Below are 16,213 nucleotides of genomic sequence, written 5' to 3' on the forward strand. Positions count from 1 at the left end.
CCTCAAAGGAGTGGTTCTGCAGGTGGTGACAACAGACCACTGCTCAGTACCTATGCTTTTTGGCTGATGTTTTGGTCACTTTTGAATGCTAGAGGAGATTTCACTCTAGTGGTAGCATGAGGCAGCCTGACTGCCATTAGGTACCGAGATGAGATCCTCAGACCCTTTGGGAGACCATATGCTGGTGCGGTTGGCCCTGGATTCCTCCTAATGTGAGACAATGCTAGACCTCATGTAGCTGGAGTGTGTCAGCAGTTCCTGCAAGAAAAAGGCATTGGTGCTATGGACTGGCCTGCCCGTTCCCAGACCTGAATCCAATTTAGCACTCTGGGACATCATGTCTCGCTCCATCCACCAACGCCACGTTGCACCACAGACTGTCCATGAGTTGGCGGGAACTTTAGTCCAGGTCTGGGGAATTCCTCAAGAGACCATCCGCCACCTCATCAGGAGCATGCCCAGGCAATGTAGGGAGGTCATACAGGCAAGTGGAGGCCACACACACTATTGAGCCTCATTTTGACTTTTTTAAGGACATTACATTAAAGTTGCATCAGCCTGTAGTGTGTTTTTCCACTTTCATTTTGAGTGTGACTCCAAATCCAGACCTCCATGGGTTGCTAAATATGATTTCCATTGAAAGTTTTTGTGTGATTTTGTTGTTGTCAGCATATTCAACTGTGTAAAGCACAAAGTATTTAATAAGAATATTTCATTCATACAGATCTAGGATGTCTTATTTTTGTGTCCCCTTTATTTATTTAGCAGTGTATTTCTAGAGAGATTCCTGGGAACAGAGGGCACTTACAAGCTTCACAACGTCCCTGTTTTCCTCACGTCTTATGTTAATCGGACAGGAAATTGTTCCGAATATTGACAGCCAAACACTGATTAAGCTGGAGATGGTAGGCATGATATCCTTGACTGCTGTTTGAGACGCAGAACTTGTGTATAGTAAATCCTAGCACGGTCTTATTTTAAACGTTTCCACTTTAATATCGGATCTTGGTTTTAAGAGAAAGTGTACGTTACAGACTTCACGTACGTCATCATTCATTAGCCAATCACAGCACAGGCCGGGTTCCCGAGGCGGGGACTGCTGAGCTAACTGCTCCTGTGTCAAAGCAGCGGCTCCGTGTAGCAGGTAAGGTTAGAAAGACCCCTAAAAAAAGGAAGCCAATATGAGGGTCCTTTCTTTTAGTGTTTTGCCAGTGTCCAGTGTTTCCAGTTGTTTGGCTGATTGAGCGCCGTTTTCTACAACTTAAGCTAATTAGCTAGCAAGCTAATACTTTGTGACAGTTTGAGTTTAACTTAGTTTTCAGTGAGTAAAGCGATTTTTTGGCTTAATGTCAGAGTCACCTTTGTAGTGAGTAATTGAGGAAACTGGGAGGATTCATTGAGAATATATTTTTAAATTACTTCTGTTCTCTAGTTTTTTTTTTAATGAAGGGATACATATTGATAAGTTAATATAAAGACTGAAACATGCATTGTTAAGCTCGAATAAAATCCTGACGTCTCTTGTGAAAGCCTCTGCAGACTGAGTATTTTGAGTTAATAAATAAAAAAAAAAATTCCACTGTACACACAGGAATGACGTTAAAGCTTACACAGAAGGAAATAAAAAATCCCCTCAAAATGTTTTGTTAACCAACCACTCCCAGAAGAAAAACATGCTCTACCACAGTTGGACATGTTTCATCTGAAATTACTATTCTTGGGCTTCCTCTTCTCTTGCTACTCCTTTTCCATCACCTTTTACACGTATCCTTCCTACCTTTGAACTCTGGTTTGGCTTTTATGTAATTATTTCATGTGAGTAATTTTGAGTTGTGTGCAAGACAATACATAAGCGCTGTTTCTAAGTTGGACTACCTGCAGCTACCAGTGTGTAATATGAAAAACAAAAGCTTTACAAAAAGAGTGTGGTATAACATTTTGCAAAGATGGGGGTCTTGCAGATAACAAGATCACAGCTGTTTTTTTAAGAGTCCCATGAAACTATTAAAGACAGGTGCGTGTGCAACAGTTTATTCTGGCTCAAAAAGAAGGGGAGGTAAATAAGGACCAGTTCTTCTGCAGTAAACTGGGCAATAACCTTGTGTCTGTTTGATTTGTGTTATTTGTGTGTGTGTATGTGTGTAGGAAACACACAAAAATGGTCTGGTTCCACTGTAACCAGTGCTTCAAAAGAAGAGGATCCACGTTTGCCGCGTCCAGCTGTGGCCACATTTTCTGTGAAGCATGCGTTAAATCAAGTGAGAGAGTTCATTTGCTTCTGAGCTGTAACTAGAATTCCTCATGAGTATGTCTCCACTGTGATGCAGTGCAACTCAAAGTTTGAGGCTGCTAACAAGCCCCCTCCCCATCTGCTTTAGATCCGTGCACCGTATGTGGGGCCAGCTGCAGCTATCTGGCTATCAATGAGGTTGGTGAGTCTGACGTAATCAGAGCAGCTTACTGTTTGACTTTAATTCAGACATCCAACATTCTTTGTCATATGGATGTATTTCTGCTTCAGATGAAGCCGCAGGAAAAAATGTTTTTCAACGACCCGGTGAAGCTCATCCAATCACGGCTAGAGCACATGTGTCAGGTCTGTCCCTGCCAGGCAGCATGCACTTCAAGCCCCATTGCCTCTGTGCCTTTTAATTGTTATAGCGGGTTGTTAAATGCCAGTGTATGCAGTCAGTTACTATTAACTTGGTATGTCATTAGCTAGAGATTGAAAAATGAAATTCATCTCTCTGCTATGATTATTTGGGAATCTCTGAGCTATTACCCACTAGTCAAACTTGATTTGTTCATTTTTCACAGAATTATCATTTAGTAACAATGTCTTCATGTTCCCAGATTGTCATCTTTCAGCAGATGCAGATGGAGAGAGTCATGGCACAATTCAAGCACAAGTCTGCTGAATTGGAAAGACGCCTTAAAGAAGTCACCGAGCAGAGTTACAGGTGATTTTAATGTCTGCTATTATTTCCTCTGTGGCAGTGTAAATAAAACCATCCAACCGCAGTGCTTTTCTTCTTCTTCTGTTATTCCAAGGCAACTCTCAGACCTGCAAAGAGAGAATGCTGACTTAAAAAAGCAGCTTTTAGAGGTGAAGAAAGAAACTATGGAATTGAAAAAGCCACTTTCACAATGGAGGGTAAGTCTTCAAAAGCCTAATTTTTAAAACAAGAGTACCAAAAAGATTCATCTGAATGAATTAGTGTCTTCTTCTGCTCTGCAGCTCTCTCCAGGACAATTTCAAACTGAAGGGTAAAAGTTCTTTTTCATTTTAACATGTTCACTTCATTTGTAGTTTTTAAATGAAGCAGTAATAACCCATTCATTTACAGAACTCAGAGGATGTCCCTCCCTGTGGCTGTCACCTCCCCAGGTAACCCCAGTGATTTGTGTTGATTGAAGTGTTACAGTTTGACTGCTGATGCTTAGTTTAATCGTTTCTGGTTCACGTTGATGTTGAGCTTGTGTTTTTCTTTTTTTTCTAGTTACGCCTCGTTCAAGAACCATGAGGTAAGCATTTTATTTCATGTTGTAGTTGATTTCTTTCTTTGTATCATGTGACTGTTCAAATATGATATATGTGCGTCAGTCATATAGGCTCAGCAGAGTCCCAGAGGTGGAACATGCACAGAGGTCCTAGTCTCTCCCTCAATGTAAGTCTCCAGTTTTACCCAGTGTATTATTTTATTGAACCTAAATTTAATGACCAAATATATCCGAGTAAAATTTCATATAAATGTGTGCTTGCAGTGCACTTGTGAAGGAAATGCAGATCAAAAGTGAAAATATATCAAGACATGTTTGTCTTAAAAAATAACTGTAAGGTAAAAAGTATTAGATTGAGTTTGACAACTATGATTATATTATAATAATAATAAACCTATATAATACAGCTATTATTATATTATATTTATTATTTTATAATTATTCGCTCTCCTATGAAAATTTACAATTTTTTAAAAAGAATTTCCCAAGTGCTGTTAAACAAAGAAATGCATTTCTATCACAGCTTATTCAAACTTTCTAATTTTATTTAGGATCCCTACATTATTTTACTTTGCACACAGAAACAAAATTACGTCACAGAAACCAAAAACTACCAGATCAGCATTATTACCTCTCCTTATAATAGCTAATAGTCAGTTACTCAGTTCAATCGAATTTTATTTATATGGTACCAAATCACAAAAGTCACCTTGAGGCACTTTATATTGTAATGCAAGACCCTAGAATAATACATAGCAAACCCCAACAATCAAACAACCTCTATGCACTTGTGATAGTGGGAAGGAAAAGCTCACCTTTAACAGGGAGAAACTCAGGGACAGGCAGGTACCTGCCGCGACTGATTGGAAATAAGGGGAGAAGGACGGGACAAGAATTGCGCTGTGGAAGAGAGCCAGAGAGGAATAATGACTTATAATTAAATGCAGAGTGGTGTGCAAACACATAGTGAGGGGGAAAGGTGAGTGACGAAGAAACACTCAGCCCATCATGGGAAGCCCACCAGTGCAGCATAATGAAGGGAGGATTCTGGGTCACCTAATCCAGCCCTTACTATAAGCTGTCAAAAAGGAAAGTTTCAAGCCTTTAAAAAGGATTCTCAGAAAAAGTTACTTTAAGCTCCTAAGACCCAAACTCTTTCATGGCATGCATTTTTAATTTCTCTTTGCGATTTGGGCTGATTGGGACCTGATGAATGTAAAAATAAAGAATTATCTTTTTACCTGATGTAGTTTCTAAGAAAAATGATATGAGGACATTCGTTTTAAATTTCGATAGAACAGTGGCAGTATAATGTCCTTGTAAGTGGATATCAGGCCCTTGTAGAACAAAATTTAGTATTGTGGTCTAGACCAGTGGTTCTCAAACTGTGGTACGCGTACCACTAGCGGTACTTGGGCTCTCTCTGGTGGTATGTGGGAAATCTCCCATTTTTTTAAAGATTAAATAATATACCATTGTAGAGGTATGCAAAGACGACACGAATGTTCCCGAGGCTCTTCTGGGAGCCGGAGTCACCCAGAAAATGTCTCCCCGAGCGTGAGTCCTCTATGAAGAGCAGCCATTCCTTATCGCCAGCGGTCGCGGCCACTACAGAGCGCTGGCGGGCTCGTTTCCCTGGGACTTGTTACTGCAAAGGCAGCACGGCGCCGTCACGCTGATAGTAAAAACACAGCCCTTTTCCGCCATGCCGCGATCCCAGCCACCATCGATGAGTCGGCGGCCCCCGGGAAAATCTGTGGGGGCATGGGAGATGCCGTCGGAACTATCGCCTGGATGCCGAAGCTCCTAGTATCCAGGAGAATGCGATCCGCTTCTTCTGCGAGTGAGCGGTAATCCTTCGCGGCAAGCAGCAGGGGGGTTGGTGAGGCCAGCTCGCACCTGCAACTGTCGGAGGAAGACATGAGTGAATCCGCCGTCATCCGTTCCTAGCAAGGACAGCGTGCTCTCCATGAGCTCGAGAGTGGTACCATCACCCAGGCCCGAGAGAGAGAGGAGTTTCTCGGCCGCTCTGCATCGGAGAGGGAGTAGTGCCGTAGCAACAGCACCTTGAGAGCGGTGTATTTCCCTTGGGTGGGGGGATCCTGGAGGAGGGTCATCACACAGTGGGTGGACAGCGAGGCCACCACATGATGGTATTTCGTGTCGTCGGCTGAAACGCCACAAAGAGCAAAGTGAGCTTCGACGTGCACGAACCACGAAGGAGGATCGCGAAGCCAAAAATTCAGCAGCTTAACCGCCACAGCAAAAATTAAGACGTACATTTCTTTTTTTTTTTCTTTTTTTTTTTTTTTTTTAAACCTGTCCCGTTTGGTTCTTTTGCCATCAGAATTGTTGTCTAAAGGCGAAGAAAGATGCCCAACGGATTTACTTTACCAAATGGACCATCCCAGCCTTGCCATAATGGTCCATTTGATTTACCTTTTATTGTTTATTTTATTTTATTTATTTATTTATTTTTTTACTTGCTAGATACGGGACAGGGGAAAAGAAAAGGGAGAAAGAAAGAGGGGGAAGAAAAAAAAACAGCGAAGAAGAGGGACGGGGATAAAGGGCAAAAAACAAAAACCAACAAAATAAGCAGACAAAAAATACATATATCGATCACCTGGATCACCTGTTGGGAAAGAAAAAAGAAAACAAGCAGAAGAAAACGAGAGCAATAGAATAAACAACATCACAATGATATATGGGAATATAACGCTAAATACTTAATATTAAACATTATTGTGCAGCACGTAAGATCGACAGCGCACAGTGTGCTTTGAGGTAGGAGCCAAAAAGGGTGTAGTTTGTGTGTGTGATCACCTGTGTGTACACCTGTGAGCATGAACGCGCTTGTATTTAAAAGGTTCCTTAATGTAATGATCTGCTAGAGGGTGTGGGGGGCCACAGTCCCATCCTCCAGGGCATGAAGCAGGTATGGAGGAGATCAAAACTCCAGACATCCAGAGGCCCCCAGAACACAAGAGACCAAGGAAGACCAACAGAGGGGCAGCCGCGCCACTGTCCCAGAAAGAGCTGAGGAGAGTCCCAGATGAGGGGTCACTCAGCAGCCGCGGAGCAGAAGCCAGGGGGGGTTGCAGTGACGTGCCCGTGAGCTCCGCCGGCAGCCAGCTGTGCCTGAGTGACCGAGCCCCAGGCCGAGAGGCCGAGGGCACCCCACCCCCGAAGTGGCCCGAGCGAGCCCCAGGTTCCAGGCCCCGATAAGCAGCCATCAAGGAGTGAGCCGGTGTGTACCCGGACGCCCACCCCCGGACACAAAGAACCACCAACGCATCGATGTCTGAGGGCGTCTGCCACCGGCAGGGGAAGTGGTGGGGGGAGATAGGCCTCCAAACCTTGGAGGGCCTGAGATGTCCCCAGAGAGGTGGCGTCTGATACCCAACCTGACATATAGACACAGACATACAGGCACACTCAAATACAAACATCCATTCCCACCCTCATGCTCTCATAGGCAATTACTCCACACTCAACCAACGTGGAGACAGACATAAAGAGACGCTGTACACACAATCACACTCCCCAAGCGTACTCTAAGAACCGGGTCTAGGTACCCTTGCCCCTGGAGGGGGAAACTGCACCCAGACCCAGGTGGTGTTACCCTTTTCCCTGCAGTGGGGAGAAGCAGACTGCCCCGACTCCGCAGCAGCAGGGAGGCCCCACACACCAGACCCCAGTCGGACGGCCAACTCCTCCTCCTAGCCCCCCCGCTCCAGCAGGCCGCAGAGACCGGGGGTGTGAGAAGACTCCAAACCTCCCTCTACCCGCTCATATGTAGTGTTGATGTATATGTGTTCTAAGGTGCAATTAAAACCCAGGAGGGCATGGAGCTACCTGCCAGAGAGCAGCAGGTAAGCGTATAGCCCCTCCTGATAGCCCTCAATGTCTACGTGTATTTAAAATTGAGAGGTGGGCAACAACGCCAGGGGTGAGGTGTACACCCTGATGGTAATTTGGAGTCCGTGTTGTGAGCCCACCCCCAAGATCCTATATGTATGTGTTATGAGAGTGTGAGTAATGTGAATGTCTAAGTTGTGAGATAAAATTGAGGCAGAGGCAGCCAGAAGGGGACAGAGGGGGGGGATGCCTCCTCTGCACCCTGGTGACACACCCCTACCCCAAGGCCCTGCATGTGTGGGTGATTGTGGTGGAGCGGGAAGAGGGAGGCAGCTGGAGATGGGGAGGGAAGAAAGGGAGGAGCAAGTGACCCCTCCCTGGGGCCAGCTCCCCCGCTGACCCCAGTAGGCACCCCCATGCTCTGCAACCCGCCAGGGAAAGGGGGCCCAGGCCCATCCAGACCAGGGCCCAGTGCAGCAGCGCCGCCCGGCCCCACAGAGCCCGGGACAGCCCACCCGACCCCACTACAGAGAAAACTGCACCCACCCCATCATCCACTCATCTTCCAGACTACACAAGACAATAGACGCCCAGGCTGAGATCTTCCTCCACCTCTCCTATATCTCCCCCTCCTGCAGAGAGAATTCCTGAGGAGAGGAAAGCTCCTGCAAGACGTACATTTCTGCTATCACTTCCGACATAAATGAAGACAGAAAACTAAACAGCAGTGGCGTTTGTAGGGTTACTGAAGTTGGACTAGCTGGTATATAATGATGTGCTGCGTGGTGGCGGGCTACACAGCTATGGTTAGCATAATATAAACACAGTAAAACTGGAGGATGAACTCCAGTAAATGGACCAAACTTCAGACAGGAGAACAACTGCAATATAAGGTTAGTCATTAATATACTGCTGCATGGGCTGTGCTGTAGTTACATCGTAAGGTTTTAAAAACTGAGCTTTAAAATGAATAGTGATGATAAAAACTGAGAGAGGCCGACAGTGATAACTTTTTTTATGGGCTTGTTCAGATTAAATAGAACAAGATACAAAGCATTAAAACATGTTAAAAACACAACAAACATAATAAATGAAGAGTAGTTTGGACCCGGAAGCAGGTTTCATCACTTAAAGATTGGATATCCCACCTGCTGTGAATGTTTTATTACAGTACAGTTGTTATTATTATCACTCATCACATCCTGTTTATGACAGTTAAAATAAATAACATTCATATAAGAAATAAAATTGTCTTGTGTAAACTGTATGTGGTGTTAAATAGGCCTATACTACTGTACTTCAATTTCGGTCGTAAGGGTGGTACTTCAAGAGCCATATATTTTATGAAGTGGTACTCACTGTGAAAAGTTTGAGAACCACTGGTCTAGACAACCCAAAATGTGATGTCCACATATGTGGATGCCAGGTCCTAGTAGGTTAAATTTCATAGGAGAGCTAATAATTTGTTCTCATCTGTTTCGTAAATAATGTTGAATGCAGTCAGCTTTGTGAGCATTTTCAGGCACCAGCTTTAACTGCCAAGCAGCAGTTGCTGTTCTCAAGCCATAAACTTACCATCTTCATCATCAACGTCATCTTTAGGGTTTACACAAGTGTATTTCAAGCCCAGCTGGGCTTAAATTAACCCCCTTCCTTGGTTTAAACATCACGGATTTGAGCTACAACTGTTAATAAACCTAATGTGTCGTCTCATCTACTGTCACCACACAAATAAGAGCTGCCTGGAAGGGTTAGTTGAACTATGAAGCTAAAAGGCACAGCTTAAAAGCGGGTTTTCTACTTTCTGTGTCTCTGAGTCCAGGGACGCTTAGGTGTCTGTGACATACAGTAAGCATGAGGGTCCACATGCCTGTCTGTTTTTTGAGGGGGGTTTCTGTGTCTGCGGAGACTCATCTGTGGAGAATTTGCATTACAATGCACCAGGCACACATGTGCCCAGATGTAAAGCAGGAATGTCTAATCAGCTGTTGTTTCTCCAGCTGTCTGTGCCCACAGCCGAGTATAAACCAGACAGTCACACTTAATGATCTAAATGTTTTTGCTTGTTTGTTTGTTGTTGAATTGTTTTGGGGTTTGTTTTGTTTGTTTGTTTTTTTTTTGGGGGGGGGGGGGGATTATGTGTTTGAAATTACTAAGAATTTGACTAAACCTGTAAACATATAAGTCTGTCTATGGACCTGTACGCAAGTGTTGAAGTGGCTGAGTTGCTAATAAAATAAGGGAATGGTGTTTTCCTTCATGGTACCTCCATGATAAAAACGAGCTTCCTTGAGATATAAAACCTGAAAGTTTTTTTCACTCGTTACCAAAAATCAGCTTTAACAAGTACATCAAGTATTTTGCTATTAAAACTACTGAAGGTTTTCGTCTTCCATGGAGAATGTTGAAGTTACAAAATTAAAAACCGAAGGAAGGAAACTTTCTTGTGCTTGTGTTTTGTCAGACTCCTGGATCAGCTGCTTCAGTTTCCAGCCATAGTTCTCTTCATGAATACAGTAAGTGTGGCTGCAAACACACTCTTGTAGCTCTGCCATGGATGCTGTGATCAAACTGGAAAATGTGCTGCATCGAATTGGATACTGTGTGCCTCCAATCCCCAATCAAAATCTTTCTCTTTGTTTTAAAAAGGAACACCTACATCATTAAGCACACCTACCAGGTGAGGGAAAAGTTACCTGGCAGCTACTTACAAATTCTAACTTTTATCAAACATTGTAGCAGATTTATAAAAGCTCTTGATATTTTCACATGTAACTGAGTCAGTTCATTTTCATCCCCAGAACCCAGACTCCTGGTCTTTTACAGTTCATAAGTGGATTATCAATTCAGTCACCTAGGCACTGATTAAATGTCTATTTACACCCCTGCACGCGTTCCTTAGTTGAGATTTGTGCATTAGGACTATGAAATTGTTGTGTGGTTTTGCCCTGATAACAAAAAAGGTGTGTATACATTGTTTTACTTTTAATGGAAGTTGATATTACCATGTTGTTAAGGAATTAAACTGACAACTTAGTTGGAGTCATCGTAATCTTTCTGCAAGTACACTGCTGATGCATTAATTTCACGTGGTTCGCACTCACACGACAAAACTTAACATGGATTAAAAATAAATAGTCAGATATATTCATAGCGTACATTGAACAACAACAACAAAAAACTTTGCACACACAGTTATAAAGGTCAATGCTTTACTGGTTTCCAGTGACACAAATGTGCAAATAAGAAGTTTTCCAACAAGGGGGGGGAAAAAAAAAAACATCAACCAAGGAGGACGCTACATGTTATGAACATTTCCCCAAAGTATGACACATTAGCTTTTTCCTGACTAACAGGATGACAAAACAAAGTGATGCACACTGCTTCGTAACATTTCCAGCCTTTGTCCAGGCATTTCTAAGAAACTAAACTGACTCTGTTTAAAGCCCACTTCATTCTTTGTATGTCAACTAAAACATTTTTCATCTCTCAAACACAGCCATGAAGGAAATAACTAATAAATACATAAACTGATAAGACAAATTGATAATGCTTGGGTTATGAATCATAATGTTATCTGAAAAACAAAACTTCTTTGGATTACACAGTACTGTTTTTGTCTATATTATAAACCTGAAAGTTAACTACTAAGACAGAAGAGGGGGGGTGGAACCAAAGAAAAAAACCCCAAAACTGAATCAATGAGTGGGTTGGTGTTTGTATGCCATTGATGTGTCTGCTGCTTCTTAGTACTGTTGACTGTTACTGTCACAAAGGTGCACTTGTATGCAAGCTATTCATTTACTAAGAATTACAGCAGAGACACTAAAAGTATATTGAGGAATGTGTTTCAAAAATACGCTGTAGCCATTAAATTTAGCTGTATTTTCTGTAACTTAAAAAGAAAAGTGAGGAGTTTAAAAGTATCAAGAACAACACTGTACAATTAGGAATTTATGTTCTGTGAAATAATTGGATTTAATTAACATAACGGCAGCAGGATCATAAACCAAAGTGCAAGACGTCAATTTAAAGTGTGCATGTCCAGTGTGCTTTTCATGATGAGGACTTGTTGGCTATAAAGGAATGGTTACACACAGTGATCAGTCAACAAATTTGTCAATGTAGACATTTTATGGAGCAGTAGGTTATCTGCTACAGTCAGGTACCAAATGTACAACCAATTTAAATTATAAAACTACATAATATACTAGAAATTCTGTAGTGATATCTAAACAAAAATAATAAGCTCAAAAAATAAAGCAAACCAGTGTACAAGTTGCTGCGCTATTTACAGTAATGTAGGCAGCACAATGGTATTTCAAGTCCAAATATATTAGGGAAAGCAGGGAATGCAGCACATATATAAAACACAAACCTCACTTTGGGCTTGTAGTGGGAAGACTGAATGTTACAAACCTGCTCAGTTAAAGCAATATTAACCAAAGTAATATTTATGCTTCATGGTGCAAATTATTTGAAGAGCACCTTAACTTGTAGAAATGTTATTAAGTAACAACAATAGATTCCTGCTCAGTTTCCCCAACGTCCTGAGCTGCAAACCAATCCCGCACCTGCTGGTAGCTCATTCTCGATTTCTTGCATAGAGAATCAAGGTCTTTTTCATGTAGTGTGCCATTTGAAAGGTAATAGTTAACCAACGGCTGGATATCCGGGGAATCTGCACTCCTTCCATTTGCTTGAGATTTTCGTTTACGGCTACCCCCGGGCCGAGAGGATGTTCCACTTCCGTTTGTTAAACCGCAGCTGCTTTGCTGGGCAGCCAGCTCTGCCAAGAACTGATCACGGACCCCCTTCACCCAGCGCAGCTGGCCATTTTTGACAGCATAACGTGTGTCCCCAAACCACTGAATAACATCTGCCCGCGGCAAACCAGTAAGCTTAACAAGTTCAGTGTAGTCTTCACTCTTAGGCCATTGGCAACGCAAGAAATGCTGCTTTAACACATCCAACTGCTCCTTGGTCTTTCTTGGTCGCCCAGCAGGAGTGAGGGCAGGGGATGTAGATGTGGAGGGACTGGTTTTGGCTGACTGGCCTAGCTTCTTTGATGTGGTGATTTTGTTTGAAAATGGTTTGTTAGGTGAGACAGACAATGGTGGGCTGTCTGAGGGGGAAGAATAAGGAGAGTATTTGGATATACTTAATGGTTCCAGGGGAACATCTGGCTCAATCTTGCAAGTCTTTGTCAACTGTAAGGGTCGTTCATCACACTGTTCCTCATCTTTGAAAGTGTCTCCTTCCCCTGAAAGATCCTCAATAACATCGTGCCCTTGTGCCTCAAGAACCCTTTCCCCAAATGCCTCCAGGCTATTTGACAAAAAGGTCTGGAAGAAGTGTGAATTTCTAATCCCATTGCTACGTGCTGACTCATGGCCTTTCGCCCCATTCAGCTGACGAGACTTTTGAGTAATAAGTGGAAGAGGCTGAGACTGTTGATCATGTTTACTTCCCACAGCAGCTTGCTGAGAAAAGTTCTGGGCTGCTGCCAGGCTTCCTCGACCGACGCGCAGCTGGTAACGACTGTCACTGAACCATTTACGAATGTCGTTACGGCTCAGCCCCGTTTCTTCCTGCAAGCGTCTAAGCTCTGCCTCTGCAGGCCAGTTCTCTCTTAGAAAACTTTTGCGAAGGGCAGCAAGCTGAGCTTTAGACTTTTTGTAGCGTCCATGGCGGTGCTGTCGTGGAGAAGAGTCTGAAAGGTCAAAGGAAACATCGGCTGCTGGCGTGTCTGCTGGTGGGTGGTAGAAGTACGAATCCTGAGGCGGTGGGAGGGTTGAGCTGAAACACGGTGTGCTGGATTTGGCTGGCTTGTATGAATCTAGTGACTCACACTTTGGGCCGTTTGTCTGAGGTGGGTAGCTAGAAAGAGCACTCTCCTCTTCTTCACTATCCTTGTCTTCAATTACCAATTCCTCACAACTTGTGTTGTTTTTCATTTTGTCTTCCTCATTTGTTTCAATTGAGTCATCACAAAGCTCAGGCACTGCCAGCTTTCGCCGTGTCTCCTCAATTTCTTCCGAGGACCAGCTAATTCCATATTTAATTCTCTGCACCATAAACCACACTTTAACTTTGTCCAGTGGCAAGGCACAGACCCGGGCTAGAGCGCTAACCTCCCGAGACGACGGGTAGGGAAATAAGTTGAAGGCTTTGACCAGCTCTGGGATGGTGTCGAGTTCACGGGTCTGATCAGACTGTGTCCATACCAGTTTCAGTCCCTCTGACACTAGAGGCAGGCACACAACTGAGTTGTGGTTGGTGGTGAAACTAGCCACTCCACTTGTGTTGCTTTCAGCTGAGCAGGGAGAGTCACGCAAATCCTTGGATGAGCATTTGGATTCAAGGTTTTCTTCACATTCTGTCTTTACTTTTTCTTCTAGTATCTCCTTCATGTCCAAAGGTAGTCCATGTCTGCCGTTATGTTCAGTGTATGTAGCCATCTGGGCTATCAAAATGTGTGCTTTCACCTAGAAAAGAATCAGAAACCATAATTTAGTATTGCGCTTTTCCCAGCTGCCAAACTGTTTAAACTAAAGATAAGATCATCGCAAAAGGAAGGCCTACGTCCTCTCAAGAGTACAGACTCAGATGTTTTAAGATCTCCATGTTCTCATTCATTCTCAAAGTCAATTATGGGACAGCTGCCACCCCCACCCACCCCCACTCTGCTCTCCTTATTCTGAACTCTCAATGAAACTAGTGGTACACTCTATCCAGACTGGGTCTCCCCTCCCCCAGAGTGTGATGGCTGACTTTTGTTTTGTATGAGTGGGGGGACTGGCCGCAAAGGGTGGGGGCAGAATGAGCAATCCATCACAGTCTGCTTTCTCGCCCCTTCCCACTCAGGCTTTGTTCCACTTCCAAGTTCTCAGTTCGAAGAGATAAGTGTAGCCTCTTCACAAAGGCAGCCACCAAAACATTTGCATTGTCGTACTCGGGTCTAAGTCCAGGCACACTATTAACAATCAAATATTCCTAGTTAAAGTAGTTCTAAGGTGATTAATACCATTATTAGCAAATTGCTTTTAAGCAACAGGTGTTGCTTCCAACTATTCACAAAAGCTTCTATTACATACATGAAACAGTGATTCAGTATAAGTGCTAGACCACTGTTTGACATTTTGTCCCACTGCAGTCTTTATTCAATTATATCAATCAGGTGTGGAGACACCTCACAACGTACAGTTTCATAATATGAAGGCTACTCTTAATTTGGAAGGCTCTAATCTTTATTTGGAAGAGCAATAGTTGCGCATTTAGTTGCGAGGTTACGCCACGGCCGGCGATTTAGGTCGCCTGAACCACAAAAGAAATGCTGAAGTGTAACACAAACATTAGCTAACAATTATGAAATCACTGTATTACTCATTGGTGGTAGACTAAACCCACGGGGATGAGATCATGTGGCGACCCCCACAATCCTTTTTTTTTTTTTTTTTTTAATATTTTATGTCTTACTCATTCCCCCACCCGCTAGACCGTTGGGAGTTTATACACCATGTTTTTGTTTTCGTGGAACAAAAAGCTCCAAAAGTTCAAAAATGTTCACCGTGTCAGCTACAATAGCAGTCCAGCGTCTCCCCCCCTCTTTATGGCGTACTAACTAAAACGCTTCACACTGCACAGGCGCACTTCGTCGTCAGACACGCTTCAGTGAAACATAAAAATAAACTTACCAAAAAATGCCAAACAAGCCTTTTTTTATTCCCGAGGTCCGTTTGAGCGAAAGGAAAAGCGAAGAAAATCAGGTTTCCCTCCTGGCACCTCGCTTTATATGGCCGAAGTTTAAAGGCTGAGCTGGGAAACGATACCGTCCGTCCGTTTGTTTGACCCTTGTCTTATTTATCAAGCACCTCGACGGATTACGGTCAGGATACAAAGATCCGAGGCGACCAAGTTTGTCGCGTTTTCTAGGAGTTCAGTCGCCGGCTAATTCCTGCCGAAGACGGCACAAAGCTCCAATCCGTGAGACTCTCAATCCGAGCCGCCGTTATTTCGTGCCACTCGGTCCTCCCGTTGTTGCTTTTGTTCTTTAACTGTGAAGTGGTTCCCCTGTCCGGCCAGATCGAGGCGAGGCGGAGCTGAGGACCAGGAAGACCAGAAGGCCCAACTGACTCTCCAACAGTGACGGCGGGGTGTGGGTGTGCCAGTCCATGAAAAGCAGGCCTTGGATTGGAGGGAGGAAGCGCCTGTATAATATATCACTAACAGTAGGCTAAACAGTTTCACGTCAACCACCCATCAGAGCCCCCCTCCGCCCTCCTGCTGTCCTAAGCGGCCGACAAAAATTTGATGTGATTTCCAACTACAGTCATCTCGGTAAATTTGATCATTTGATCATCCATCAACTCTCCCCGCCTGACTTGGAGTACTTCTCGTCAGCATCTTTTTTTTGTTTGTTTTCTCTTCCAGGAACTCCCTTTAGGAACCGGCTCTTTGATCCTGGTTTTACTAACTATTTAGGATCCTTACCTTTGGCCATCTGGGAGTTTACAAGTTAACGAAACACAGAGAAATGAAGTAGAACTGAATATTTAGGAAAATAAACACAACTTGCATTGCACAGACTTGATTTCGGTATTTTTTTTTAAAGTGGCTCTGTGTGAATTCCCAAACTAACAACAGAAGTAAGGGTTTATCTTACTGATGTACACGTGTTTGGAGTTCTTGAGTTCATGGTCTACACTTATCTCTGAACATCTGTCACGTTTCACACCTCTCATGTTTTGTGACTTCACCTTGTAACACTGTCGTGTTAACAAAGTCTGTCCACAGATGAAATTCACAGAAACACTGTTCAACATTCTCAAAACTATGTTTGTGATACTTG

General features: G+C 43.5%; 2 protein-coding genes across 6 annotated transcripts; one reads left to right on the forward strand and one right to left on the reverse strand.

Moving 5' to 3' along the window:
• Nucleotides 1-1,082: 1,082 nt before the first annotated feature.
• On the forward strand, nucleotides 1,083-10,345 carry LOC134617172 (RING finger protein 212B-like). 5 transcript variants are annotated; one of them, XM_063462369.1, is made up of 13 exons: nucleotides 1,083-1,144; nucleotides 2,146-2,258; nucleotides 2,379-2,428; nucleotides 2,522-2,596; nucleotides 2,854-2,960; nucleotides 3,052-3,154; nucleotides 3,239-3,267; nucleotides 3,348-3,388; nucleotides 3,501-3,525; nucleotides 3,605-3,668; nucleotides 9,827-9,878; nucleotides 10,012-10,042; nucleotides 10,164-10,345. In XM_063462369.1, the coding sequence occupies exons 2-13, from the start codon at nucleotides 2,159-2,161 to the stop codon at nucleotides 10,225-10,227; spliced, it is 741 nt and encodes a 246-aa protein (XP_063318439.1). In that variant the 5' UTR covers nucleotides 1,083-1,144; nucleotides 2,146-2,158; the 3' UTR covers nucleotides 10,228-10,345. The 5 variants fall into 5 exon arrangements, with proteins under 5 accessions (XP_063318439.1, XP_063318440.1, XP_063318441.1 ...); XM_063462370.1 differs by having other exon boundaries at nucleotides 2,869-2,960; XM_063462371.1 differs by having other exon boundaries at nucleotides 2,872-2,960.
• Nucleotides 10,346-10,516: 171 nt separating this feature from the next.
• homeza (homeobox and leucine zipper encoding a) lies at nucleotides 10,517-15,832 on the reverse strand. Its single transcript, XM_063462441.1, has 2 exons — nucleotides 15,060-15,832; nucleotides 10,517-13,850 (listed from the first exon to the last, which is right to left on the reverse strand). Exon 2 carries the CDS (start codon nucleotides 13,821-13,823, stop codon nucleotides 11,871-11,873), a length of 1,953 nt encoding a protein of 650 aa, XP_063318511.1. The 5' UTR covers nucleotides 13,824-13,850; nucleotides 15,060-15,832; the 3' UTR covers nucleotides 10,517-11,870.
• Between the last annotated feature and the right edge of the window lie 381 nt (nucleotides 15,833-16,213).

The sequence above is a fragment of the Pelmatolapia mariae genome, linkage group LG18 (genome assembly GCF_036321145.2).
Source record: "Pelmatolapia mariae isolate MD_Pm_ZW linkage group LG18, Pm_UMD_F_2, whole genome shotgun sequence".
Classification (NCBI taxonomy): domain Eukaryota; kingdom Metazoa; phylum Chordata; class Actinopteri; order Cichliformes; family Cichlidae; genus Pelmatolapia; species Pelmatolapia mariae.

Excerpts from the sequence above, each read along its gene's own strand:
- LOC134617172 (XM_063462369.1), top strand. The coding sequence starts at position 2,159 with ATGGTCTGGTTCCACTGTAACCAGTGCTTCAAAAGAAGAGGATCCACG. Across the intron at positions 2,597-2,853 it reads GGCTAGAGCACATGTGTCAG|ATTGTCATCTTTCAGCAGAT; the intron begins GTCTGTCCCTGC and ends TCATGTTCCCAG. Across the intron at positions 3,526-3,604 it reads CCTCGTTCAAGAACCATGAG|TCATATAGGCTCAGCAGAGT; the intron begins GTAAGCATTTTA and ends TATGTGCGTCAG.
- homeza (XM_063462441.1), bottom strand. The coding sequence starts at position 13,823 with ATGGCTACATACACTGAACATAACGGCAGACATGGACTACCTTTGGAC.